The following is a 25413-nucleotide window of genomic DNA, read 5'->3' as shown; positions in this document are numbered from 1 at the left end:
CTTTTCCAAAATTTTTACCTCTTTTTTTTTCTTTCACGAGGGAAAATTCCCCGCTCTTGACCGCCCAATATTCAGTGACAAAATTGGTGTGTCACCTATTTTAATTATTTTGTCTCTCAAGCATGTCGCACATGTAAGCAAGAATGACGACTTTTAGGTGACAAAATAAATTTTTTTGATGCTAATAACAAGAATTAGTGACGCAAATTTGCTTTGTCTCCTATACTTTTGTCTCTAAAGGGGTTTTCTCTTGTAGTGCACGAGCATATAGATTTGTAGTGTTCGTTCGGAGATTCCACTACACCCTTTTAATTTGAGAAAACAACTCTAGCCTATATTCTTTGTCTTGAATCACTGAGCTTGCACCATTAGTAGTTGGATGTGTTTACAACTTTACAAATAACGTGCATGTTTTACCGCCTACTAAACATAAGCGGTAATTAAGTTATCAACAATATCAATAGTATGTGATGGTGGTGTAATTTAAATATAGTTGATACATGTAAAAATGAAAATACCTAGCGCTCTGCTAGGGTTGGGAGAGCGATGCTCTTGGCCTCTCTGTACCTTACTCCATCAACGATGGAGCAAAATTTTGGCATCATTCTCGGCGTCGATACCTTGGCGCACGGCTCATACCATGTTGCCTGATAGGTCGTGGTTCTCCATCTTGCCGACGACGACCTCTTTTTCTCAGACGCTATTTGATCATGCTGGTTCTTCTCTGAGGAGGGAAGCGGCTGCTGTGCATACCTGGAATGGGATGGCACCAAGAGTTCGTCATCTTCGTCAAATCCGAGCTCGATTGAAATCGGAGGAAAGTGGTTCAGATCTGGTAGCGCTGTGGCAGAAGTTGGTGGCTCGATTTTGGCCTGTGGCAATTTCTTCCCTTCAGACCCATTATGATCATGTCTCTGTTCAATTGGAAGAAGCAATGGCTACGTTGCCTTCTCTGATCAGGAAGGCCCCGAGAGTCAGGTGTCTTCGGACATCTCGGGCACGGCTCAAGTCGACGGTGTGCGGCCCTGGACTGGTGGCGAGTGAGGGGCTCGTGAGAGGATATTTTTCGATCCAGTTTCCCAGTGTGTTGCAGCGGCGATCGAAGTGGAGCTGCTCATGGGCTTTGGGCTGGACCTGCGCTACATCTGGTGGAGGCGGGTGGAGTTGCGTTAGTGGGACCGGGTTGTGCCTTCTCAGACGACGGGTGGTGGAGCAGCTGTCGGAGCCGCGATCAAGGTTAGTGTTCAGAGAGGCGTTGGGTGCCCAAAGTAGACCTTGGTGGGCCTGGGCCTCTATTCTGTTGGGTTGGTCAAGTAGGGCTTTGGGCTGGGTCTTCCTTCTTGGGGCTTGGCAGCTGGTGAATGAGCCCGAAGCTGTTAGGGTTCGCATTTGGGATCCGGGAGACTTTTTTTGGCTCCTAAATTTATCTGCATGTTGGAATTGCTTCTTTGGTTACTTAGGTAGAAGATTGCCCTCTATTCAGTGCATTATTTTGCGTGGAGTAGGCAAGGTCGGTCACACTACCGGCGGTTACCTTGATAGAAGGTTACCCTCTATTCGACGTATTTCTTTGCGTGGAAGTATGGCCGACCATACTATTGGTACCGTTTTACATAGCCCGGACTCTGTCTGGTGCCACATCAAATGCTTAATTGCATCCCTTCGTACCCTTGCTAGGTTTTATTTCCAATGCTTTATTGCATCTAGTATTTCTTTTGCTATTTTATATTTTGATGTAGTTTCTACATTTATAAGTTGTAATTTTTCTTATATGAACGAGTGGCGGTGGCTAACAACATACTCATACATGCATAATTTTCACATGCATGCTAATCCGTTGCCTAACAACATACTCATACATTAATCGAAAATTAATACATTAATCGAAAGCATTTCGGAGCTAGCGTGGTACTGTAAATTCGCTTAAACAAAATATATGGGTTTTAGTGTTAAAAGAAGAAATGCGCTTTCATATACTTACCTGCCGTAAGCAAAGTCAAAATTTTAAAACTTGGAATTGGTATTTTTCTATCTTAATTGCTTAAGATAATAACTCGATCAACTCTTTGTATGTTGCTTTCAACACACAGATTGTAGTTCTATACCTCATATCTATATTAAATAAATGGCTTCAAATTGAAGAGAACTTGAGAGTTTTGTTGGTTAATGACTGGCAAACTTAAGTTTCATGTTCGTAATCAATTGCAGAATCATTCGACACAACTTGTATAATTTTCTAATCAAACCTGGAGTTGCACATTTATATATGAAGAAATTCTTTGGACCCTTCTTCCTTCTTTTTCTTGTAAACTAAACCGGAATCTTTCCCTCATGAATAGAATGGTTGATTTACAAGTAACAACATTATGCTGGTTTCTGTCATGATATAAATTTCTTGATTAGTGTTGTTGTTTATAATTTAAGGTTTTGTTTTGCTCGTTAGGTAATTAATTTGTTTAATTCTTGAGGAATAAGTACAGATTAATTGGCTAGGAAACTGGTTTAATAAGGAGTGCTTAGCCAGTTAGAGGTTATTATAATCTGGCACTTGCAATGGAATTTTTGTGATTCCATTTTCAATGATGCGCGCTAAGCTGTCATTGAATATGAGATATAATCACTAATCAGTATATGTTTAGTGTTTTAACTAAGCGTTGTTTCGGCCGCAGAAATAGACTGTTCAACTTCTAAATGACGTTGCTTTGACAAAATTTGCCCACCATTTTAATCAAGCGTTGACATAGTTGGTTAATTGAAGTGATAATTATTCAGATTATCTTCCTATACATTTCACTTTCAGCTTATTCATTTTGCAGGCTGGATATATTATGAAATTAGGGTTAGGATAGATGTCTAGCTAGTATTTTTTTTTTTTCTTTTTCACTTTGACTGCTTTGGAGTTTAGGGTACTGTTACTTTCATTTCTTCTTTGGGTAATTAAGTTGCTAATTTCTTTTTCAATATATGTAAAAATTGATCGAATAAGCGTCTTACTATTTGTAATTATGTTTATGTGAGGTGCAAGTACGATGAACAAATAAAACATAACCTTCATATATTAGAACATTAAAGTAGGTACAGGTCGTTCTCCTTGTGATAATACCATTCAGGGTTTATAGACTACAGTTAGCACAACCGGCCGGCCTGCTTCTCTTTACAGAGCTCGTCAACCTAGAAAACACTTTCTTTCAAGTCAAAGTCATTCATTTCTGTCTGGAAATTTGTATGTAAGGGAATTGATTAAGCTCATAAAATTTGGAGAAGAAGGCATATTCAAACTTATTCCAAGATGTAGATGATCCATCATCAACTACTGCAAGTCTGCAACAACAACCGATACTATGCAGTATTTGACTGTTACTTTAGAGAAACGGCACATCATATATTACATGTGCGCGCGTGTAGTTTGCAGTCTGTATGCGTTAAGCTTATACTAATCACACACATGTAGTTTGCAGTCTGTATTAGTTTGCAGTCTGTATGCGTTAAGCTTATACTAATCACACACATGTAGTTTGCAGTCTGTATGCGTTAAGCTTATACTAATCCATTTCGCTTTCATTCATCAGATGATTTAGCTCAGGGGTACGTATATTCATAGTTTATTCTTTGTGTAGAGTGAACAAAGTCTATAGATCACATTTCCTGATCCTAAAAAAGATGTTTAATTATATGGGCGGTTTTCGTGAAACTCAATGCGTCTGAGTTTTTAACCTCCATTTAACTAAGTTTATTCTTCAATTGATTTACAAATACATTACCCACTGTTTGAATAATCAGGTAACATGGATCAAAAAGTGAGCTTGACATAAAATTGATTAAACAAAAAACAAAATTAAAAGAATCCCGTAATAGAATGGCCATCCTATACTACATATAGGCTATAATGTTGATTGCATGTGGCCTGCTGTGATTGAAATTTATATATACGTCATTGTGGGAGCTCTTGCGAATTAAAGATCAGATACAATCGTCTTTGGAAATATGGAAGAGAACAAATCATTCTAAAGATGCTCTATCTTCTAATTCGCGCTAACATGCATCATGCGTATGGAAACAAATAAATTGGTAGAGGATTTTCAATACAATAATAAATGCATGTATTCTTTTTCTACAATTATATATCTCAGAGTTGGAACATGTTAGGTGGTGACGAGATGTGTCAATTTTCCATGGGTTACTTAGACGGCTTGTCACGATTATGATGATCAAGAGCACCCCAATACAGGGTACAAACTCAAATTATTAATAAGAACTAAATTGATACACAAAAATAACTAATTGATTGGATTGCCACAACCATTAATTTTGTTTTGTTAAACCATTTGATACTCATGAGTGTACCATGAGTCCATGACAAATACACAAGTACAAAATTAGCTTGTTCTAAGCTGGTTTTGAAAATTTAAATTTTTCTTTAGCATACACAAAATTGTACAGAAACTCACTCTAACGTAGTAAATTTTAACTAGCTAGTTTTTATTTACGTTCATAAAGATATTCGGAGACAGGTGTAAAATAAGATCGTCTTCACATAACTTGACCATCACGTCATGTGAAGGTGTAATTATTACCACCCAACTCAATTCACCGTCTTCCGACTTTGCCGGAAAAATTCGAACCTGCCCTAACCCCAGCACCGGCTCTACATAATACGACACGCGAATGGGTGCATTAATCCCATCTTCGAAAACTGTCGAAAACGGGTCTACAGCCTCTAAGCTAGCACAAATGAGATCTGAATCGTTCATCAGCGAAGGACATTGGTCATCGGTACATTCGAGCCACTCGATCAAATCCATGATACCCTCGTTGTCCATTTTTGCTACCAACTCACCTATAGAACTCACAGCTTCTGATAAGTTGTTTTGTGGGATTCCATCTTGATGTACCTTGTTATATACCATGCAATTTCCAAAGAAGCCTTGAGTTTGTCCAAACCTAAAACCTTTCTCATATCCATGCATTATAGACGAGCTTATCATATTTCTCATCCCTTTCACCTTGCTAATGCAGACCCAAAATAGCCCAGCTAGGGCCTAGAAGGGTGACGGGTTGGATCTGTTGGTTGCACCAATGGGCTGGGCCATGGCAATGCAGGCCCGAACCATGGATTCCGAGAAGGCAAAGGCAACGGTTGTGTGCTTTTTGTTTGCGGGATGCATAGACTTCTTGATGGAGTATTTGTAGTGATTGATCAAGGAGGTATAGGGCCTGTGATCGGGTGTTCTGTTTCCGGGTCTACGCGGTGGCAGTGGGTGGAAAAGCGGAGGCTGCAACATTTGTCCGGGGAAGCTTGTGTCAGCCCAGGCCTTAAGGAACACGGTTGCCGAAGTGAGATCTGCCAGGAGATGAGTGCCGCTTAGCCCAATTGCTAAACCACCATCCTCAAATTCAGTAAGCTGAGAAGGAAACAAAACGCATCATATATTATTAATGATGATTAATGTGACAACGTAATATATTAGACAAATTCTAAATATTTTGGTCGCTGAAAGAGTTATGCCTGAACATAAAATGTAGACCAAAATAAGGGATGGTGGTCCATTTCCTCCCAATAGACAAGCATAAGCTCCTTCTCCCTATCCACATTTCTAAGCCACTCCTCCAAAGTCCCTTCAGCCCTAGCTTCCACCATTCTCACTCCAGCGTCATTGTACTTCGCCGACCACTGCCCCCTCTCATTCCTCTCCAATCGGCCTGTCATTATTGGAAAACTTATAAGCTCTCCCGAAATAGACTCTCTACGCCTCCTGGTGACTTCACCGGGCTCTGTCACACCCATTGATGGGTAATACAACACCATTCTTAGGTGTTTCTTCTCCATTATCCGGTCAAGAACCGATAAGGCGTGGCATTTTCCGACTTGGACTGGCCTCGTACTCACAACTGTGCGTGTGCAAATGATTCTGACCTCGGCCATTAAAATTAGGATGGATATTGGAGTTCGTTGGGTCGGGTGTTTTATGGGTTTGTTTAGCTAGTGTGTCTCTAGTTCTCTACTGTAACAGATGAAGGCTGAAGGGTCCATGTTTAAGGGTACCAGAAAAAACCAACTCTTGATTCCCAATTGAACTTCATAATCACACAAACAACATGCAACAAAGTTGTTTTCTGCATCTTTCTTACTGTTATAGTATGTGTTTGATCTCATCTCTATTTGCCATTCAATTTAAGTATCAGGAACCTCGTTGTGCAAAGAAAATTAAACAAAATAGTGTTCCACATTACAAAGGATAGTATGTTGAATTCTCTTGCTATAACACATTTCATTTTTTTAGAATAATTAACACAATTTCATGACAAATTTATTGTTTTATTTTCTTTATCTTTTGTTTAGAGCTTTTAGTCTTTTACATAGATGTGATACGATGTAAATAAATTTATAGATCAGCTTTTGAAATTTGAGACGCATGGTTGTAATATGCAAAATTTAATTTTAAAGCATTGCAATTTAATGTTCTAGTATCAACTATTTAAACTTCTTCAAAATTACAAAATTTTTGTCCAAATCTTTATAATTTAATATTATCGATATTTAAGTAATATTTAAATTTTTGAAAGTAATTTTTCCGGACCATTAAGACTGATGTTAATAAGTATTTCAATAGCCATGATTCAATCATCCTCTTCAGCATAAGATTCGCGAAGGATTAAATGACAGCAAACAGTTTGCTATTCTGCATCTTATTTCGCCAAATACTGTAGGCCTTGATCAAACTTGATCCAGCCAGCGAAGTGGCTCCAACACCTACATTTGAGAAAATCAACAGAGAGCCAGCGAACAAGGCAGATACTTACTGCTATACACATGGCTAAGCTACCACCAAGGAAGAGAAGGATCCTCATTCGCGATCAAAAGCAGTCTCCTTCGCATGGGGGCCATGCTAAAGTTCTGATCTCCTACAACCTGCCCAAGTTTCGCCAATTCACTGCATACCAGACATCAGATACATGGGGGCCAATAAAGTTGGCAAAGAAAGTGTCAATTCATGACAAAGGCAATTCAGATTGTGGCATTCAAGCTTTATGGCCTATTTAGAGGCCTATATGGATTTTAGTCAAGAAATTTCAGTCAAGCCAATACAAGTGACTTTGGAGCAACGACATTATAAGAGCAGTGCTGATTCAAAATCTCTTCGGTCAAGACGAAGACCTTTGACTTCGAGGTATGGGGGGCAATGTTTGAACCCAAAATGAGCATTTTTGGCCTGACAAGGCGTGTCTTGAAGAAATTGAGCCAATGTCAGTGGCTCAAGCTATATATTGTCGACAAGTTCGAAATATATTATTCAGAGGCTAAATAAAGCCTACCTGCAGAATTATGGAAGATTATGCAAGTTGCAAAAAAAGGCACGCCCATGCGAATAGTCATACTCCATTCAATTAAGGAATATGGCATGCAAGTGGGTAATCATTCAACTACATTTCATGATAGTCTTAATTGGAAAACCTACCATGATTCCATTAGTGTTCCATCATGATTTGTTTAAGGCCAACCACTTTGGCCTAGCAGCCTATATATAGAGGCTACAACGAAGTAACAACACACACAATTCATCAATTAATCTCTACGATTATATAAGCCTCTCTAGAGCAACCAATCTCCTTCTCTTACTGGTGACCACACTCCAGTCCCAGAATCCTCAGGAGTCGACTGTCAGTGCCACCAAACCCTCTGTTAACGTGCTTTGGTTCTAGTCTCCTCCGGAGCCGACTATAGTACCGCGACCACAAAAGTTACGGAACCAGCCAAGCAAGGGTAACGCCCTCGCAAACCAGCCAAGCTAAAGTCACACTTTAGCAAGTTCTCCCCACTTCCCAGTGATTTTTGCTTTGCTCGATCTACGACGTCGAGTATCGATTGTGTGATTTTGAAGAAGCTTAGCAAAAGTCCTCACCACGAGGCACAAAGAATCCCGCGACGAGGTTGGTGCTCTCCTCGTCCATAATCGCTCAAAAGAAGTCAGGTCAAGGGGACACTCCCGACGACCATACCAGAACGGTGCTGGCACGCCTGCGCAGAAAAGAGACTGTTGACCAGCTGCAACAAAACTGGAGCCAAACAGAATGGGTGACGGTGAAGCCCGGGTGACATCTCGGACTTGGGCTCGGATTGTACAGGGACGGCGAGTTTAGTCATGGGCTTCCAAGACCTGCGGTAGTATCTTCGTTGTGGGATTTCCAGGACTAGTGGCGACGGTGGCTATAGCAGTTTCTGGGCAAATTGTTTGTGAAGGTGTGGCTTTGGTGGTCTGGGTGGATCGCTGTGGCGACGTGGCTCGGTGGTTCTGGGCGGTATCGTGGGGGTGGTCGCAGCGGTTGGGCTCTGGACGGTGGCGTTGCATCGAAGTTGTGCGTGTGGCTTGTGGGTTTGGTGATGGTGTTTTGAGCTTGAGTCAACCCTTCTTTATTGGGCCTTGAGCTGGACCCCTTCTCTTGGGGCTGCCCTCTTGGGTTTTTAATTTAGGCTGGGGTGTTTTGCCCTAGGCCCATCCCTATGTTTTTAGTTTATCTAATTACAATAATTTTCTTGTAGTAGGAAGCTATTCATTTTTGTGCACTATATGTACCTCTACCGCCTCTAGAGTAGTACCAAAAGAGGATTCTCTCTATGTCTAAATATTTAATTGTCTAATGAGTGAGTCTATGGCTATGTACCACTGCGGGTACTACTACTATCTTCTTATCTACTACGGAAAAGTATGTAACGGCTTATTCTGGCTTGTGTTGTAACATATTGGCACCCGATTTGGGTTTGATTCAAAAAATTGTGTATTGTTTTGAAGATGCATATACTAAATAAAAAAGACATAGAAAAATCTTGGGTGGTTCTATTTGAACCCAGCAAATATCTAAGTGCACCCAGCACTTAAAAAATTATCCAATAGTTCCTACTTTACCCTTATATATACCCAGCAATATAATACAAACCCAGCAAATGTTCACAATGCAAACCCTAATCTCTTGATGAATTCATCACATCTGAAGATACTATCAACCTGAAATCAATCTTGAAGAGGAAGAATGATCAGTAGTTAGGTTTGACTTAGAGTAAAGATGATTGCGATGAAGAGCCTGATGGATCTAAAGATATACTTGTGAAAAGCCTTTAAGGTGGAGATCATGTGTCTGCAGTTCCAAATTACATTGGGAATCCATCAAGATATACACATTATACATATAATGAATTGACATGGATGAGGAAGCTAACATGCAATCTTATATGGATTTCTGTGTTCTTTTGGGAAAGTCAAATACTATGGAAGCAGAACCACCCAGGGATTTTTCAAAACCCGTCATATTCACACCAAACAAAGAAATCAACGGTTGCGACAATGCTAGAAATTGATAGGTAGGAGAAACTAGTGGGGATCACGATTCATGAAGACAGTGATGTGCAGTGGGCGAAGATGAACCGGAGACAGAAAGCAGTGGAAGAACAAGTTTATAGAGGATTGGCCGCCAGTTTCGCACAAGAACTAGTTAAAGTTGGATGAGTGATTGTCAAAATCTGTTTTTGAAGTTGATCTTGTATTTGTTAAAAAAGCTATTTGCATGCATATCATGTTGCTGCTCCCCACTTAAATCCCTCTATCTCATTGGTATGTAGATTGCAATGCCTTTTGATCAAGGATGCAATTGAATCTGGTGTACATGTTTGCTCCTCTGTCTCAAAATGAAACCTTCTTTACATGATGAATTACTCTGGTCAATTGCTCTCACATAATCATCCCTTAATCGCGCTCAAGATTAAGTGGGCAAAATCACTATCGTAGAAATAAGATGGAAGAAAATGGTGATGACAGAAAAAGATGATCGTCGGTGAAAGGATATCAAATGTAAATGGACATGTTTCGAAATATAAAAAAACCAATCCTCTTTTGCCTGATCTCAATTTTGATGATGAGGAAAACGTTTGTGAGCTGGGTATGCACTGTTGATGGGTATAATCAAACAAGGGTACAATTGGAAATATACAGGACAATTTTTTAGTGCTGGGTGTAGTTAGATATTTGCTGGGTACATTTAGAAAGACCCAAAATCTTTCATTCTTAAAAAATTTCAACGAGACGAGTGACACTATCGGAGCGTAATTAATAATAATAAGGTTTTCATACCAAAAAAAGAAAAAAGAAAAAAAAATGAAGTGGATCACGCGCGCATTGAGGACGTGTAAGCACAGCTCCATCCACCCCTCCCTTTCTCAGTTTGTCTCGTAATATCTTACCCTCCCGAATCAGATCAGAAACCTCTTTCCTCTCATACTCTCCCTCCCAATCTTACCCCCCACAAGAAGAAGAAGAAGAAGAAGAAGATGTCAGGGGCGGCAATTGCGGTGGGTTACTCAAGCTCGTGGGCCCGCGCCCTCGTCCAGATCTCTCCCTACACTTTCTCCGCCGTCGGTATTGCCATATCTATCGGCGTCTCTGTCCTCGGCGCCGCCTGGTTTGATTTCTCTGCTTTCTTCTAATTTCATCGATCAAGTTTGCATCTTTGAATTATTGAATGATTCTTTTGAGTATTATTTGGATGATTAGGGGGATTTACATCACCGGGAGTAGTTTGATCGGCGCAGCAATCAAGGCTCCTCGCATCACTTCCAAGAATCTCATCAGGTGATTAGTTCTTTGCCTGTTTCTAGTTTCTTATGGTTTTAGATTTGGAATTATATACACCAAGCTTGTGATGAGTTGCTTACCAGAAATTTGGATTGCCATGATGATATTGCATATCTCTGTGATTGAATTGGATAGTGGATATGATTAGGCTGCTTTTTTGGTTTATGGAGAATGGTGCTGTTGTTTGAAAATTTGAAATCATATTCGAGCAGATGTTAGTGTTTTGTTTTGTTTTTCAACTCCAAGCTATCTGCACTTGTGGTTAGACATTGGCCGTTTAGTTAAGTTGTGCCTTGATTTTTTGCTTCAACTAGCTCTGTGAAGTGCGGTCGTCTAGTTGAAGGAATCTCGTATTCCTGATGTCCCATAGGGCAGGAGGGTATTAGAGCAATATTGGGCAGGAGAGCTATTTGTGAATTTCTTATTCTTTGATGCTATGGATGGAAGGGCATAGTATAGGACCTATGAACTCTAATATTGGAAGCTGAGCAGCCATGCAGAGAAGGAAGCTATGATAGTTATAAGGCTTTGAAAGTAGGATAGTCATAACTGCCGTTTACGGAATAACAGATTTTTAGTAATAGATATTCAGGATACTTGATCCCTTTTCAGGTAGCTTATAAACCCTAAACCTTTCTGGTATGAATTCTGATAATTCATCTGTTGCTTGACTGTGTTTGCTGGTAAAACCTACACTACATTATCCTATTATTGGCCATTCATACATATGCCTCCAAAAAAAAAAGTTTGACCATGTTGCATCTGGAAACTAACTTGGAAGCGGTACATCTATTGTCTCAGTGTGATCTTTTGTGAAGCTGTTGCTATATATGGTGTTATTGTTGCAATCATTTTACAAACAAAGCTCGAGAGTGTTCCTGCTTCAAGGATATATGAACCTGAATCTCTTAGAGCTGGATATGCAATCTTTGCGTCCGGGATCATTGTGGGATTTGCGAACCTTTTCTGCGGGTCGGCACCTTCACCTTCCTTGTTACATTTTTATGGAGTTTTATTAAAAATTCACCAGATCGTACAGTATGAATGATTTTGCTGATTTCTCTTTCGGTGACAGGTTATGCGTGGGAATTATTGGAAGCAGCTGTGCATTGTCCGATGCCCAAAACTCCACACTTTTTGTGAAGATCCTTGTGATTGAGATCTTTGGCAGCGCCCTTGGATTGTTTGGAGTAATTGTTGGAATCATAATGTCAGCTCAAGCAACATGGCCTACAAAATGAAATTGATTTGTTGCTCTCTGAAACTTGGCAAGACATTAAGACAGCGTTATGCGCCCACATGAATCTGTATTTCGCTGGTTACTTCATTAGTGATAGGAATGTTAAAACTGCTGTGGAAATATTAATTTTTTTTTTTCCCTATTGTATCAATCTTAGGCTGTATTTAATCGGATGGGAATGAAATGTTGGAGAGCTGGTTCTATCTTGTATAAGAATGAGTAGTATTACCTCATTCTTGGTCGCAGACAATATTATTTAGTGTTTCAATGAATAACATGAATTTTTTTTTTTTTTGAGACCTCCTTCCTCAACTTTAAGCTTGAGTAGTATTTCCCATTTATATGAATGTTCTATAATTGGTATGCAGTTTCTATTTGAATCTTCATTATTGTTTGCAGAAGTCCCATACCAGATGATACTAATTCTTTTTCTGCAGAGTAGTTGCACAACAATAATATTTACATATGCATCGGACATGGCGAAAGTGATACACTGCTCATATAGAGATCATGCCTTATTGGCTGCATCAAATCATTTTGAATATAAAAGGTGAGAACATCGGAGAAAATCAGGAGCAGATGCCATTCTTCGGTTGAAGCCCTTAATTGGCATCAGAAGTGGAATGAAATCTGTCTTGACGATTCCCCGGGTCATAATATTCAAATCACACTAAAATGGAAGGAACGTCAGAGAAAAAAGGCATGAGTTTCTGTTGAAGCTCTTGGCACTCCTCTCGATCAGCCTTCTTGGGGTCAAAAGACTGTCGGTCAGGAAGAACTAGACCTTGTTTAATCCTCCCCATTCTCCTTGCATGAAGGACTTGCTTCGTTACGACTGGTAACCGAATGGACTGATATTCTTCAAGAGCTGATTGCAAGTTTTCTGCACCCCACTTCTTCAGGCACTGGCCTAACACCGCAGCATCCAAGACCGACATGTTTGTGCTTCTTACTGCATGAGGAGTTGTGGGGTGAGCTGCATCTCCAACCAATACCACATTGTCCCAATAGATTTGATCCAAGGGTTCACTGTCATATATGGCATTGATGAAAGGGTGGCTCGTTTCTTTGATGACTCCCACGAACTCAGGAAGCCACATCTTCTCTGCTTCTTTGTGCATTGCCTGGATCACGTCGCTGCTTGCCTTCGTGGTCATTGAATTACCCTTCAGATCAGGCTCTGGTTGATGGACATACCAAATCCAATTCAGCCTATTGTTTAGAAGCTCGTATAGCACAGTGTGAGTCCCAGAACCTAAGCCGAAGTACAAGCATTTCCCGAGTTCAGGGTATGCCGTTCGGATCCCCATTATGGTTTCGGAATTCTCATTTCCTGAAAAATCAAGAACCCCTCTCCATGCACAATAACCTGAATACCTGCAAAATCATAATATCATAGTACCCCCCATAAACTTGGCAGATGTTCAGAAATAGACCAACAATGTATATGGAGTTAGCTAACAACACTACACACACCTCAGCTTATGATCAGGCACAAAGCTTTGGCGGATTTTAGAGAGACACCCATCTGCCGCAACAAGCAAATCCCCAACGATTTCAATGATCTCGTTACTTTGAAGGGATAAAGCCTTCACTTGAACTGATCTCTTGTCACTAGAAATGGAGAAAGATTGGAAATGGTGACCCCAAAGAAACAAGTTAGGTGGCAAAGCATGATATAAAAGAGCATGTAGGTCAGCCCAATGTGCTGCTCTGCAGTTAAACTTCTCATCTCTGGTTACTGTCCACTTAACCTTCTTCTCACCATCCACAGCATCATTCTACACAGAAACAAGTATTCATTAGATAGTTGTGAAATTACAAATTGAAAATGATTGAATTGGGGGGTTTAGTTTGTACCTGATCAATTGTGAGGGGCAAGGTGGTCCTGTTGAGAAGCTCAGGGTCTTTGATCCAAGACTGAATGAGTTGCAGGGAGAGAGGGTCAAGTCCTAGTCCTGCACCAGTTGGGCTTCCAGTTGGGACTTGACATGATTTCTCAAGCACCACAACATCCCACCCTGCTAATATGAGCGTGTGTGCGCATGATACCCCTGCTATGCTCCCTCCTACTATTACTGCCTTGGGCTTCTTTTCCAGAGTCATCTCTCTTCCTTGAGACAGACTAGAGAGTCCTCTCTGGTTTGTCTTTGTTAATGTTTTTGCTAGCAACTAAAGGACAATGTGACCAGAAAGAAAAGAGCAAGACAAATACGATAATCAGGGGAAAAAATGAAAGGATAATAACTTATTATAAGATCACCACTAGTTATAAGGGAATCATATGTCATCACATGGCGGTTTACTGGTTTACCATCGCTGGACTGATATTTGAAAGCTATGCTGTTTCTTTCCTTTTGTCTCACAACATGATTTCTCATAAATTTGTTGGGTAGTGATTTTTGTACTCCATGATTCAACATAATTCATCAATCCCACTTCAATTTCAAATAAGAAAAAGTAGAGTGCAAGTATGAAATTGGAGCATCAAAATTACTCTCCATTTTTTTCTATCATACCCATCTTTTTTTTATTTTACTTTATAGTTAGTAATTTAATTCGTTTAACATCAACTTAATCAATTCATGAAATCAGATTAGACTGATTTCTACTCAATTTGGTTAATTATTTTTAGACATAAGAATTGAATCACAACTTTCTCGATGGGCTTGAACCAAACATTGCACACCCCTGCTCAACTCCGGTGTGCCAATTCTACCTCTTGCCAATGAAAATCAAATTTGTGAAAGAAAAAAAAAAAAAAAAAGAGTTTGGAATTTTATGTTAATGGGCCTCAGTCTGATCGTTTTAGAAGAAGGGTCCAGAGAGTTGGCCTGCACCGACCCCTACTTAAACCCAAAGATACAATTGTCTGTAGAGCAAGTCCTTCTCTCCCCTGCAAAACCCTCCCTCAACTCTCTCTCTCTCTCTCTCTCTCTCTCTCTCTCTCATAAGAAAGAAGAAGAAATGGGGGCTGGGAAGCGTGAGATCCAAACCTCACTGGACGGACTGAGGGACAAGAACTTGATGCAGCTCAAGAAGCTCAACACCGCTCTCTTCCCGGTTCGCTACAACGACAGATACTACGCCGACGCCCTCGCCGCCGGCGACTTCTCTAAACTAGGTGACCCTCGCTTCTGGGTTTCGCTTATTTTTTCCTAATATTTTCTGGGTTCTGCTTGTTTTGTGTGGCAACTATAGCTTTTTCAATCAAATGCTTGTTCATATTCTGTATTTTTGTTTGAGAGAAGTAATTGTTCAAATGTTGTTCCTGTAGTGGACTCTGCTTTTTTCATTGCTTTTGGGGTATTGTTTGATTCGTATGCGGTGGTATTTTGTTGATTGTGCATATGTTGTAATCTTTATTGTTGTTTTGTTTGCTTCTGTTTAATGGAAGATTGCGTCTGGTTTGTGCTGGACAATGCAGGGAGTTTGAATAGATTATGTGTACTGAGGCTTGGTTTGATATATTGATGACTCTGAATCAGATTGTTGATTCTTGCTGATTTTCTCAAACAACCGTGAGGAACTCACTTTTTGTTTTATATTTTGAATTATAAAAAAAAAAAATGAATGATGAGACTCTGGTGCATCGGATCAGATGAGGTAGTTGAGACTCTAATGATAAGAGGAGTTGCTCTGAAAAATTAAGTTACAATGTTTTGACCATACATTATGCATAATCGATTTCTAAAATAAATTTGTAGGAGTTGTTTCTTAATATGTTTGGGCTTGATGTTAGGAAGGACTGCTGTTTTATGTCCTCTTACTATTAGACTTGCCAAGAAGGTCATTGTCTATTCTACACTAGTCAGAACTCATGAATGAAGAAGTGGGTGGGGCAATGGCTTGAGCGTTTTCAAAGGTATCCTGTTGTGAATTATATGTGTAGTATGTGGACCATGACTTGTTTATTTGAGGAGTCTAAGGACCTATAACTGAGCTCTCAAGGTGAATTTGTTATAGTTACTTGATGAAGGTGCATATATGATTTACTAAACTAGACTGATAAGTAGATGTGGTATATAAATACAGAAATACAAACCTACTATGTATTGGTATGTCCTGAAATCATCATTCTGGGGAGTTTATATGTTGAGCTCTGCTGTTTGTGTTGAATTTTGCTCTTCATGGCACGTTGACAATTATTCTGGTTATTAAGCATTTGTTCTTACTATTATTTTCCACAGCATATTACAGTGATATATGTGTTGGTTCAATTGCTTGCCGGCTTGAGAAGAAGGAGGGTGGGGTTGTCCGTGTGTACATCATGACACTGGGAGTTTTGGCACCATATCGTGGGATAGGCATTGGTAAGCATGTACAAGCTTTCTTATAAATTTTGTAGGGAAATCTTACTTTGGTTGAAATGCATGGTGCATTCTTCGTTAAATTTGCCTGCTGGATATAATCTGTAATGCTGTGGAGTGCCCTTTTCAATATCTGATTGATTTGGTGTTAGGTTGTCCAGAAAGAGCCCTCATACTTTCTGGTGTGCAGTAAAAGTTTCTTGGATTCAAGTATGATCTGTGCAGGTTTTCTGATATTAGCTCTGCAATTTCTGCAGGTAAAAAGCTGTTGAACCATGCTTTTGCACTCTGCGCAAAGGAAAACATTTCTGAAATTTACTTGCACGTTCAGACTAACAATGATGATGCCATAAGCTTCTATAAGAAATTTGGGTTTGAAATCACGGAAACTATCCAGAACTATTACACAAACATCACCCCTCCGGACTGCTACGTTCTTACCAAGTATATTACCCAACCTCAGACAAAGAAGTAACATGTCAAGCCGTCAAACGGGAAGTTCGTTACATTAATTTTTGATCTCTGTCACTTCCCAATTATGCTTGATTTGTCTAGTTATAGACTTGTTAAATCATTGGAAGGCCGAGTCATGTGAGAGTTCATCTGCTATGTTTCTGCAGACATGACTGCCTCTTTATCTTTTTTGTACCAAGACATAATGTCATTTTGAAAATTTTGTAATTTATTGGCACCAGGTAAAGGGGTTTTCATCTTTTTCAGTAAGGTATGCATGTGTGACACAGTGGCAGTAAGGGAAGTATGCTTTAGTGGCGGAGTGCCATTATCTGAGTATGATGCTTTAAAACACATAATTAGCCTGTCCTACTACATGAGCTGTAGTACCAAATTTTGATTCTCCTTTACATGGTGTAGAAACAAGTAAAATGTGAGGGTTGCAAGAGCACACTGCCAAGCCTTCTATATATAGCTAGGAGTCATCCAAAACAAGTTCTCTGCAAGTTTTTATCAGCCAAATCTGTGTCTAATTATTAGCTCTAGTCTTTCTGACATTCTTTTTTCCAAGTAACTTGATAAAATCATACAGATATAAAACATAATCTACTCGAACTGCTAGATGCAATTTAAAATCTAGCGCTTGCTGTCGTTGGGAGAGGGATATATCTAATTTCTGAAGATACGGAGCTGGATATACAAGACTGCATTTACAAAGTTCCCCTACAATATTGAATACATGATGATTCTTCCATATACAGATTCTAAGGTAGACAGTAGGTGAGCAAATGCCGTGTATAAACAACAGAGATCGCGGAATTCCAGAGTTCCATCATACAAATGATACAGTAGCTGCTGTCAATACTGTTCAGTATGCTAAACCGCCAGAAAAAGCATCTCCGTCATGAAGTACACTCTCTGTCAACCAATAACCATCCCAAGAGCCACCAACCCTCTGTCAAGAACAAAGTACAGATCAAATCCTCTAGCCTATATTTACGTAAGCATTAGAGATTGAACTCATAAATCACAAAGTACAAGACCCGTATATGGCTACCCTAATTTACGAATTCATAAAGAAATAGTTATCCTTTGGAATTCAAATAACTCTTTAAAAGGTCTACAATGGTCAGTAACTAGCAGTCTACTGACTGTGTCAGTTCCACTGAGCATGCGTGCAATGAAGCATCGATTATGATAACACAAAAGTACTGGAATCACCTACCTGAACCATTGTGAACTGGAATGTTTCTTCTTCCTCTGGCCGACTTCCTCGTATCCAAATCCGCTGCTTATATCGATTCTAGATCACAATCAATTAAACCATGATAGATGATTAGAAACACATAGTTAACTACTAACACCATGGTAACACTGACACCACAGAAATGAGTTGGTTCAAACTTTGCATCACATATATGCATGTTAGTGGCCTCACTAAAACTCAAAATAGGCACACTGAACAATAATAACCCATACCTCCTCTACAAACAAACTGCTCAATATCTCCCTCTCCTTGTGAGCTAGTAACACCCTATAGGTCGAATGGTGAAAAATCCGCCTGAACCGTTCAAACTGCAGTAGCAGTGGAGCAGCCAACCAAGAGAATATCACCAACTACATATTAATCACTAATCGTAGAACCGCACACAGTTGAAAATTCAAAATAAACCAACCTGCCCCAAATCAAAGAATGGCCCAAAGTAGGTGGACCTCTCAAAAGGATCAAACCCGGCAAACTGTCAAAACAGGAAAGAAAATGTTAGTGTCTGAAACATAAAATAAAAGCCACGTACAACCCAGAAAACAGAAAGCTAGAAACTTTACCCTGTACATGACCTCAATGCCATAATCTGGGCGGGGTTGGTCATTGTACTTCAACGCATCTAGCTGGTGCTGAACAGCTTCTTCTGCGCTAAACTAGAGCACAAGTCATACATATATACAGAACATATAGAAATATGAAAAACCGGTGATACTATTTTGTGAATTAATAATATGATTACATTTAATCTCGGCCCAAACGGTCTCTTCTTGCGAGATTCCAGCCTGCACCGGAAACAAAAATCATCAAACCCTAACAAAGACGAGAAATTGATTTGAATAATCAACCGAGAGGAGTACGGAGTACCAATTGGCCGAGAGGAAATCAGGAACTTCAGCAGAAGCTCTGAACCGAGAGCTGAAGGAGACGGTTGGAGGACTCAGAGTTCTGTTATCAGCAGCGGCGACAGCCTTGGATTTGGAGAAGAGAAACAGAGAGGAGTTGGCAGATGACAGAGACGAGCTAAACGACATCGTTTCGAGCCTGAGAGAGAAAATATGGTCTCTCCCAGAGTGGCGCGCGATGGTGGGAATTGTGAATGGTGCTTTGAGGATGAGGTTGAAAATTACGTAGCAGCCAACTCAATATCCACCGTCTAAAATGAGAACGAGTGTACCAACGGCCTTGATCCCACTAACAGCGTACTACTCTGTACACGACCACACTGAATCAAAGTCAGTAAAAGAGTAATATTTACTGGGCCCACGTGCGGGCCCCGCCGGTTAAAGTGACGACGGACTGGGGGGGCAGGCGGTGCCTCGGGAACTAGCTTTAAGCTAGTAGAGAACATGAAGCGCCCTCCTCCTCCTCTTCAATACGTCGTCGTTTTAGCCACACGCGCCACCGCAATGTCTTCTCGCCCTCCCGTAATTTCTCTCTCTCTCTCTCTCTCCCCCCCCCCCCCCCCTATCTTCTTCAAATAGCTCAACACTAATCGGTTCGCTCTTTTTCAACAGTTTCGAGGCGGACGGAACCAATGGAAGAGAGGCTACTCGAATCGTCCGTTTTCCGGCGGCGACAGAGCTCAGTACGTCACCGGAGACTCGCACATCCGGTCGGTCCAGGACGCCAATCTCGGATTCCGGCAAGGCGACGCCGGAATCTTCACCAACCAACCCGGTCATCACCGTCCGTTTAGTCAGAACAATCAGTTCCGCCGACCTCCGCCGGCGGATCACAGCCAACACTACCGGCCTCACCAGCAATTCCGGCCACCTCAGCAGTCGCGACAGCGGCATCAGAAGCCGTTGGATTATCGGAATTGGGAGCATGCCAAAACCACACTGCCCCCTAATTCTGGTAAATGGAGTCTAATTCTTATGAAGAAAATGAATGAATCATAGTCTTAACTCTTAAGCATAAGAGAGTTTGAAGCTTTGTGTTTTGGCTTGACAGAGAAGTTTATAGTGCTTTCTTATAATATACTGGCTGATTACTTGGCCAATGGCCACCGGAGTAAGCTTTACTATCACATTCCCCGGCATATGATGGACTGGCAATGGAGGAAGAAGAATTTGATTTTCGAGCTTGGCTTGTGGTCAGCTGACATAATGTGCCTTCAGGTTAGATGACATCTTTACAGTTCCAGTTTTCGTGTACTAGTAGAGATGGTGAATGTTCAAAACATCTTTGTTTTAGACCTTTGCTTTGCTATGGGAGTGACAGGGTTTTGTGGTTTCAATTGCAGGAGGTTGATAGATTTCAGGAACTTCAGGACGAGTTGAGGCCTCGGGGGTACAGTGGCATATGGAAGGTGTGCTTAGAAATGATTATGCTAAGGTTTTATTGATAAAAGAACATTTATTCGTTAATGTTTCTCTATCTACATGTTTAGTTTAAATAAAGCCATGGAATACCTTCTTAGCCTTGATGCACTTTAAATCAATATGTTTGAGTTTGGTTAGAATGGTAGGTTAGAATCAATGATTGAATTACTTGAGCGGTCCTGCAGAAATAAGGGCTTGAGGAGATTGATAAATAATCTAACATCCATAAATATTTATTGGTTTGTAAATAATCAATATAGCTGAGCGAGTATCATGTTGTTCACCCTTTAGTTCTTTAGAAAAGACCAGGAAGTAAAATTTTCGACTCTATTTAATCAATCTGTTAGTCCACAAGTTATTTATGGTTAGAGAAAAAAAAAATCTAAAAATGATGGTTTATAACTGTCTTGGTTTCTACAGATGCGAACTGGCAATCCAGTAGATGGCTGTGCGGTTTTTTGGCGGTCATCAAGGTAGATCTTGTTTCCAGTGTCTAGATTTCTTATTCATTTCTTTGCTTAGTTGTCATCTCCTTGTGTCGTAAATTTGTTGATATCATGATATGTGAGATCCTATGTTCATTTGATTGGATTCCTACATGCATCTCTACATTTATCTTACTGGATCTCCCAATTGGGGTTGGCTTTGTAGGACAATATTATAGAGGGATGTGAAACTTAATGGAAACTTTAAGGTGTAGAATGATGAATTGAAACTCCCTCATTTGGATGAAATTCCCTCCCCTTAGAAGTAAGAACTCATATGTCCCAATTATCATTTTTCTGTATAGGGTCTGATTGTCATTTCGTATCTTATCGTAGTCATTGATTTAAGTCGTTTATTGACACTGCTTTTTTAATAGCTTGTTTTTCTTTTCTTTATTACTACTTTGTTAACAAAGATATTCATCTTGACAGCATTTATCTGCTGGTACCGCATGCTAATGTTGACAAAACCTGATTTATATATTACTTCAATTATCTTTATAGGTTTAAGCTGCTTCATGAGGAATGCATTGAGTTCAATAAGCTTGGTCTTCGGGATAATGTTGCTCAGATATGTGTGCTGGAGGTATTAAATATTTGGTTATTTATACCTTGAACTTACATGTAATCACCAGCATTTATTCCGGATATTCATTATTCTTTTTTTTTTTTTTTGGTTATCTCAAACTGTCAATTTCCTTTTTGTTTAGTTTGAAATGGTTTTATGCAAATACTGTTAGTTTCTTTGTTAAACAGTCGTTGCGTCAAACTTCCAAGGAAAATAATGCAGCTCTACCAACAAGGTAATTTAAGTTTCTTTGGATAACATGCGCACATGTTTTGGTTTTGGAATTTTCTCATTTTTTGGTACATCCCAGGCATCTAGTTTTGAAGTGGTTTTGGTTGTAAAATTAAGCTAAAACATTTATTTTGAAAATGGGAATCTCTCTTAGATGATGGGATGCACATGAACGTAATGAAATCTTGTATTTTCCTTGTGACTGATACTGTATGCTGACATTGTTTTGCATCTGCAGCTCACCAGATTCTAATAAAGTTGTTATTTGTAACATTCATGTTCTTTATAATCCTGGACGAGGAGAAATTAAGCTTGGGCAGGTAATTACTATTATTTGAGTAGGCCATACAAGTTGATCTGTGTCTTGCACCTTCACCATTTATTGCATCATTAGTGCACGACTACCACTTACATAAATGTCACCTTCCATCTTCTCATCAACTATACAGAACTATTGATTAGCAATACCTTCCTCATAAGTATGGGTGGAAAAACTACACGAGTTCCACTACTATCCATTCTTAAAAGTGATCTGATTGTTTGCTGCAAGACTTGGTGACTAACTGCCTGAAAAAAGGGCAAGTACACAGCACTCACAGAAGCTGATGCACACTTTATTGCTATACTAAGATCTTTCATTCCCAACGACTGCAACTTTAGGTTATAATATGTGCTATACTAGGTGATTTAGTATTTTTGAATCATGAATAGCTCTCAGGTTCTCGACCCTATCTTATTTAAAAGTTTTTTGTTTGCATTCTTCTATCAAAGTTGAAATGAGTAGCTATGGTGAGGAAATCCATCACAAACACTTCAACTCCTGTGCTGCTAAAGTTTCCATTCAGTTTTTTAGTTTTCAAATCAAGTTTTCCTGCAATGTCCTTCAAACAGGTCAGGGTGCTCCTGGATAAGGCTTGTGCTGTTTCCAAATTCTGGAATGATGCTCCCATTGTTCTCTGTGGGGATTTCAATTGTACTCCAAAGGTGTGTTTCTTTACTCCTGAAGGTTATATTTGCAATGTGAAATGTTATGGATAATTTTTTGCATCTTCTGAGTTGGTTTTTTTTTTTTTTGCTTTATTCTGATACTAATACTTTTTTTTTTTTGGTCTTTTTTGCAGAGTCCATTATATAACTTTATTTTAGAGCAGAAGGTAGTTCTCCTTTCCTTCTCCATTTCTAACCTCCATTCAATTTGTAATTGGAAATGTGGTTTACATCATAACTTGTGCAGTTAGATTTGTCTGAAGTGGACAGAGATAAGGTATCAGGGCAAGCTTCAGCTGAAATTGGTCCACCTAGGTCATTTAATCCTAATTATAGGTATGGTTTGTAGAAGCCAAATACTGAATATTGTTAGTGATTGGAATTTTTATCTTTGAATGCCTCTTATATCTTGAACTGAAAGCTTGACAAAAATATTGCAGGGGTCAGCATGCTAGTAATTTCGTTCAAGGTTCACCAATGGTAGAATGGAAGGAAGCTAACATAAACGTGAATGATTTAACCTTGGATCCACAGAACCTGAATAATCCAGAGAGCAGTGTGGAGGATGCCGGTAGGCATGATGCTGAAGCAAACCTGGAATCTAAGCAGAATGCTGTGGATGTCTGTAAGGTTGAAACTGGATCAGCTTTCCATGTTCAGGGTGATGGATTTGAGGAACATCCAAGTGATGGTGACTTGTCTGTAAATTTGAGTGATGAGTTTCATAATTGTTCTCCTGCAGTATCTTCCAATTCTGAAAAGGTTAACTCTGATGTGACTGACATTAGATACAAAGACAGTGTGGAGTACACCTCTAATTCAAATGATGACTCAAATGTTTGTGTAGAAAGAGAAAGCATGAACTGTAGTATCCTTAAACTTTCCTCTACAAAGGACAATGTAACTACTGGCGGGGGTTGTGATACAAATTATGTGGATCCTTTCAGCTCTAAAACTCCTTCGTCTGAGGTCTCTGGTCAGACTTCGTTTGCTGATGCTACTGAAGGCCCCCGATTGGGGAACTTGAGACATTTGCCATCCAAAGAAATTTCTGTTGTTGAGAAGTCAGCCCAACATGAAGCCAATATCACAAGTGCATCTACTAGTGTTGACTTTGAAGTGCAGAAAAATTTGGAAAAAATGTCTCTTACTGAGCTTGATGAAGCCATACTAGAAGGTGGAAACACAGTTGAAGATGATAGTACATTTTTATCTGCATTACACAACACTGGAGATGGCTTCGCATCTGATTTTGCTTCTGATCCTCCTAAGTACATGTTGCCTGCATCAACCGATAGGATTGAGGATGAATTATCTCCAGGATTGGATTCAGAGACAATTGGTGTGGAGAAAACTACCTATGATCCATCACTATGGACTCCAATGGAGATAGAAACTGCTACAGGCAATGGGGAGTGCACTGTTTTAGAACATCCTTTGAAGCTTAAGAGCACATATACTGAAGTTGAGGTAGTCTTGTCATTCAAGATTCTTTCCACCTACATGTAGTCTACAATCTTGCAGTTTGATATGCACAGTAATCACAAATGTGTCAGAAAAATTATAATTATTACATATTGTACACTGGTAAGGATCTGAAATTGTAAGCTTACATTTGTTTCATCTTTGCAGGATTGTACTGGGACTAGGGACTCAAATGGAGAGCCCCTGGTGACCAGTTATAATAGGTGTTTCTTCGGGACAGTTGATTACATCTGGTAAATTCTCTATGGTTCTGCTGTTCCTAGTGCCATTTCTGTTCACTTAAATTCTACCTATTAGATTTGGTGGAGTGAAAACTTCATTTATATCAGTGCTTTTGTCAATATCTTTATTTCTTATTTTGAGAGAAATATGATTGCTTATGATTGTTGTTCTATTTAAATATTAGGCGATCTGAAGGTCTGCAAACTGTCAGGGTCCTTGCTCCAATTCCAAAACATGCTATGCAATGGACTTCAGGATTCCCAACCAGGGTGGGTTACTTGATGCTAAACTAATAGAAAAATTTCCCTAAATATTGAACAAATTTCTTTTCATTTCATATTTTCAGTAAAAGCAAAGGAATGATTTAAAATATGACAGTATTTATAGTTTAGTTTAGTTTCTTGGATTCCCAACATCCACAAATCTGTGTTTCATTGTTTCTATTACAAACGAACAAAGACCTTTCAAAAACAAAAAAACAAAAACAAAAACCTGTCCTGCTTACATCATCTTCTTGTGGTTGCTTATTTTTTCCTCACTTTGCTAATAGTATATTTTTGTGGACTGGTTTTCAGAAATGGGGTAGCGATCACATTGCCTTGGCTACTGAGTTGGTGTTAATGAAGTGCTCTGACCAATCATAAGTAATTAAGTATAACTCCGAACTCTGCCAGCAGTATGGTCAATAGTCTAGAAAATTGAAGCTTGCAGGAGAGCTTCAATTCTCTCCGCATCTCGTAATACTTTTAGTTTTACCCCTGCTTCTTGTTTTAGGCTCTGGGAGAATCTCAGTCAGCGTTCTCTTCGAATGATTTGAGGTAGAGTATAGTCTTGCAGCAACTGGTGCATATTACATTTTTGGTGTTACTCCTGTACATAATTTTGGTCTTCTGAGATCTGATCTAGTGATCTGGTCCTAAACATGGTGTTACTTGTATTACACCATTTAAGTTAATTATCAGGTTATAGTACATTTCACCGAGTTCATGGTAATAGAACTCAATTGGAGCTACTTAGAAAGTTACTATTCCATTAGTTGTTTGGTAAGTTGACACTGCATTCAGTGTCTGAGCTTGCAGGCTTTTGTGAGGCTCGAAATGCTTTTACTGGTAGCACTTTTATCAGAAGCACGTATGCGTATATTTTCTCAAATCTCGTGTGAAGTTGCTTTCACAGCGAGTACTTTCCAGAAATTAGTAAAAGGGTCTAAACAACCCAA

General features: G+C 39.6%; 5 protein-coding genes and 1 pseudogene across 5 annotated transcripts; 3 read left to right on the top strand and 3 right to left on the bottom strand.

Annotated features, from left to right (window-relative positions):
- Positions 1 to 518: 518 nt before the first annotated feature.
- Positions 519 to 5923, bottom strand: LOC112171703 (annotated as a pseudogene).
- A 4296-nt stretch (positions 5924 to 10219) lies between these two features.
- Positions 10220 to 12134, top strand: LOC112172065 (V-type proton ATPase subunit c''2). Its single transcript, XM_024309237.2, has 4 exons — positions 10220 to 10449; positions 10542 to 10619; positions 11424 to 11594; positions 11698 to 12134. Exons 1-4 carry the CDS (start codon positions 10319 to 10321, stop codon positions 11861 to 11863), a joined length of 546 nt encoding a protein of 181 aa, XP_024165005.1. The 5' UTR covers positions 10220 to 10318; the 3' UTR covers positions 11864 to 12134.
- Positions 12135 to 12339: 205 nt separating this feature from the next.
- LOC112172064 (6-hydroxynicotinate 3-monooxygenase) lies at positions 12340 to 14092 on the bottom strand. Its single transcript, XM_024309236.2, has 3 exons — positions 13723 to 14092; positions 13339 to 13643; positions 12340 to 13239 (listed from the first exon to the last, which is right to left on the bottom strand). Exons 1-3 carry the CDS (start codon positions 13966 to 13968, stop codon positions 12528 to 12530), a joined length of 1263 nt encoding a protein of 420 aa, XP_024165004.1. The 5' UTR covers positions 13969 to 14092; the 3' UTR covers positions 12340 to 12527.
- A 651-nt stretch (positions 14093 to 14743) lies between these two features.
- Positions 14744 to 16895, top strand: LOC112174329 (N-alpha-acetyltransferase 50). The gene is made up of 3 exons (XM_024312070.2): positions 14744 to 14986; positions 16053 to 16175; positions 16430 to 16895. Exons 1-3 carry the CDS (start codon positions 14830 to 14832, stop codon positions 16645 to 16647), a joined length of 498 nt encoding a protein of 165 aa, XP_024167838.1. The 5' UTR covers positions 14744 to 14829; the 3' UTR covers positions 16648 to 16895.
- Positions 16896 to 17232: 337 nt separating this feature from the next.
- On the bottom strand, positions 17233 to 18990 carry LOC112174327. Its single transcript, XM_024312069.2, has 7 exons — positions 18757 to 18990; positions 18632 to 18674; positions 18453 to 18545; positions 18302 to 18364; positions 18105 to 18200; positions 17851 to 17928; positions 17233 to 17580 (listed from the first exon to the last, which is right to left on the bottom strand). Exons 1-7 carry the CDS (start codon positions 18921 to 18923, stop codon positions 17494 to 17496), a joined length of 627 nt encoding a protein of 208 aa, XP_024167837.1. The 5' UTR covers positions 18924 to 18990; the 3' UTR covers positions 17233 to 17493.
- A 168-nt stretch (positions 18991 to 19158) lies between these two features.
- On the top strand, positions 19159 to 25172 carry LOC112172717 (carbon catabolite repressor protein 4 homolog 6). Its single transcript, XM_024310181.2, has 15 exons — positions 19159 to 19316; positions 19407 to 19749; positions 19846 to 20012; positions 20138 to 20203; positions 20637 to 20689; positions 21206 to 21287; positions 21458 to 21504; positions 21739 to 21820; positions 22392 to 22484; positions 22622 to 22654; positions 22735 to 22823; positions 22928 to 23957; positions 24120 to 24205; positions 24379 to 24463; positions 24770 to 25172. The coding sequence occupies exons 1-15, from the start codon at positions 19239 to 19241 to the stop codon at positions 24836 to 24838; spliced, it is 2403 nt and encodes an 800-aa protein (XP_024165949.1). The 5' UTR covers positions 19159 to 19238; the 3' UTR covers positions 24839 to 25172.
- Positions 25173 to 25413: the final 241 nt, after the last annotated feature.

This window comes from Rosa chinensis, chromosome 6, assembly GCF_002994745.2.
Source record: "Rosa chinensis cultivar Old Blush chromosome 6, RchiOBHm-V2, whole genome shotgun sequence".
NCBI classification, from domain to species: Eukaryota; Viridiplantae; Streptophyta; class Magnoliopsida; order Rosales; family Rosaceae; genus Rosa; species Rosa chinensis.
Note: the sequence above shows the minus strand (reverse complement) of the source record. Positions and strands in the feature narration are given on the sequence as shown.

What these genes read in the sequence shown, in the direction of transcription:
- LOC112172064 (XM_024309236.2), bottom strand. Translation starts at nt 13,968, where the DNA reads ATGACTCTGGAAAAGAAGCCCAAGGCAGTAATAGTAGGAGGGAGCATA. An exon ending in TGCCCCTCACAATTGATCAG is followed by an intron (nt 13,644 to 13,722) that starts GTACAAACTAAA and finishes GTTTCTGTGTAG; the next exon opens with AATGATGCTGTGGATGGTGA. An exon ending in GTGCCTGATCATAAGCTGAG is followed by an intron (nt 13,240 to 13,338) that starts GTGTGTGTAGTG and finishes ATGATTTTGCAG; the next exon opens with GTATTCAGGTTATTGTGCAT.
- LOC112174329 (XM_024312070.2), top strand. Translation starts at nt 14,830, where the DNA reads ATGGGGGCTGGGAAGCGTGAGATCCAAACCTCACTGGACGGACTGAGG. An exon ending in CGGCGACTTCTCTAAACTAG is followed by an intron (nt 14,987 to 16,052) that starts GTGACCCTCGCT and finishes TATTTTCCACAG; the next exon opens with CATATTACAGTGATATATGT. An exon ending in ATATCGTGGGATAGGCATTG is followed by an intron (nt 16,176 to 16,429) that starts GTAAGCATGTAC and finishes CAATTTCTGCAG; the next exon opens with GTAAAAAGCTGTTGAACCAT.
- LOC112172065 (XM_024309237.2), top strand. Translation starts at nt 10,319, where the DNA reads ATGTCAGGGGCGGCAATTGCGGTGGGTTACTCAAGCTCGTGGGCCCGC. An exon ending in TCTGTCCTCGGCGCCGCCTG is followed by an intron (nt 10,450 to 10,541) that starts GTTTGATTTCTC and finishes TTGGATGATTAG; the next exon opens with GGGGATTTACATCACCGGGA. An exon ending in TTTGCGAACCTTTTCTGCGG is followed by an intron (nt 11,595 to 11,697) that starts GTCGGCACCTTC and finishes TTTCGGTGACAG; the next exon opens with GTTATGCGTGGGAATTATTG.
- LOC112172717 (XM_024310181.2), top strand. Translation starts at nt 19,239, where the DNA reads ATGAAGCGCCCTCCTCCTCCTCTTCAATACGTCGTCGTTTTAGCCACA. An exon ending in CAATGTCTTCTCGCCCTCCC is followed by an intron (nt 19,317 to 19,406) that starts GTAATTTCTCTC and finishes CTTTTTCAACAG; the next exon opens with TTTCGAGGCGGACGGAACCA. An exon ending in CTCAGATATGTGTGCTGGAG is followed by an intron (nt 21,288 to 21,457) that starts GTATTAAATATT and finishes TTTGTTAAACAG; the next exon opens with TCGTTGCGTCAAACTTCCAA.
- LOC112174327 (XM_024312069.2), bottom strand. Translation starts at nt 18,923, where the DNA reads ATGTCGTTTAGCTCGTCTCTGTCATCTGCCAACTCCTCTCTGTTTCTC. An exon ending in CGTTTGGGCCGAGATTAAAT is followed by an intron (nt 18,546 to 18,631) that starts GTAATCATATTA and finishes CTTGTGCTCTAG; the next exon opens with TTTAGCGCAGAAGAAGCTGT. An exon ending in GCATTGAGGTCATGTACAGG is followed by an intron (nt 18,365 to 18,452) that starts GTAAAGTTTCTA and finishes CTGTTTTGACAG; the next exon opens with TTTGCCGGGTTTGATCCTTT.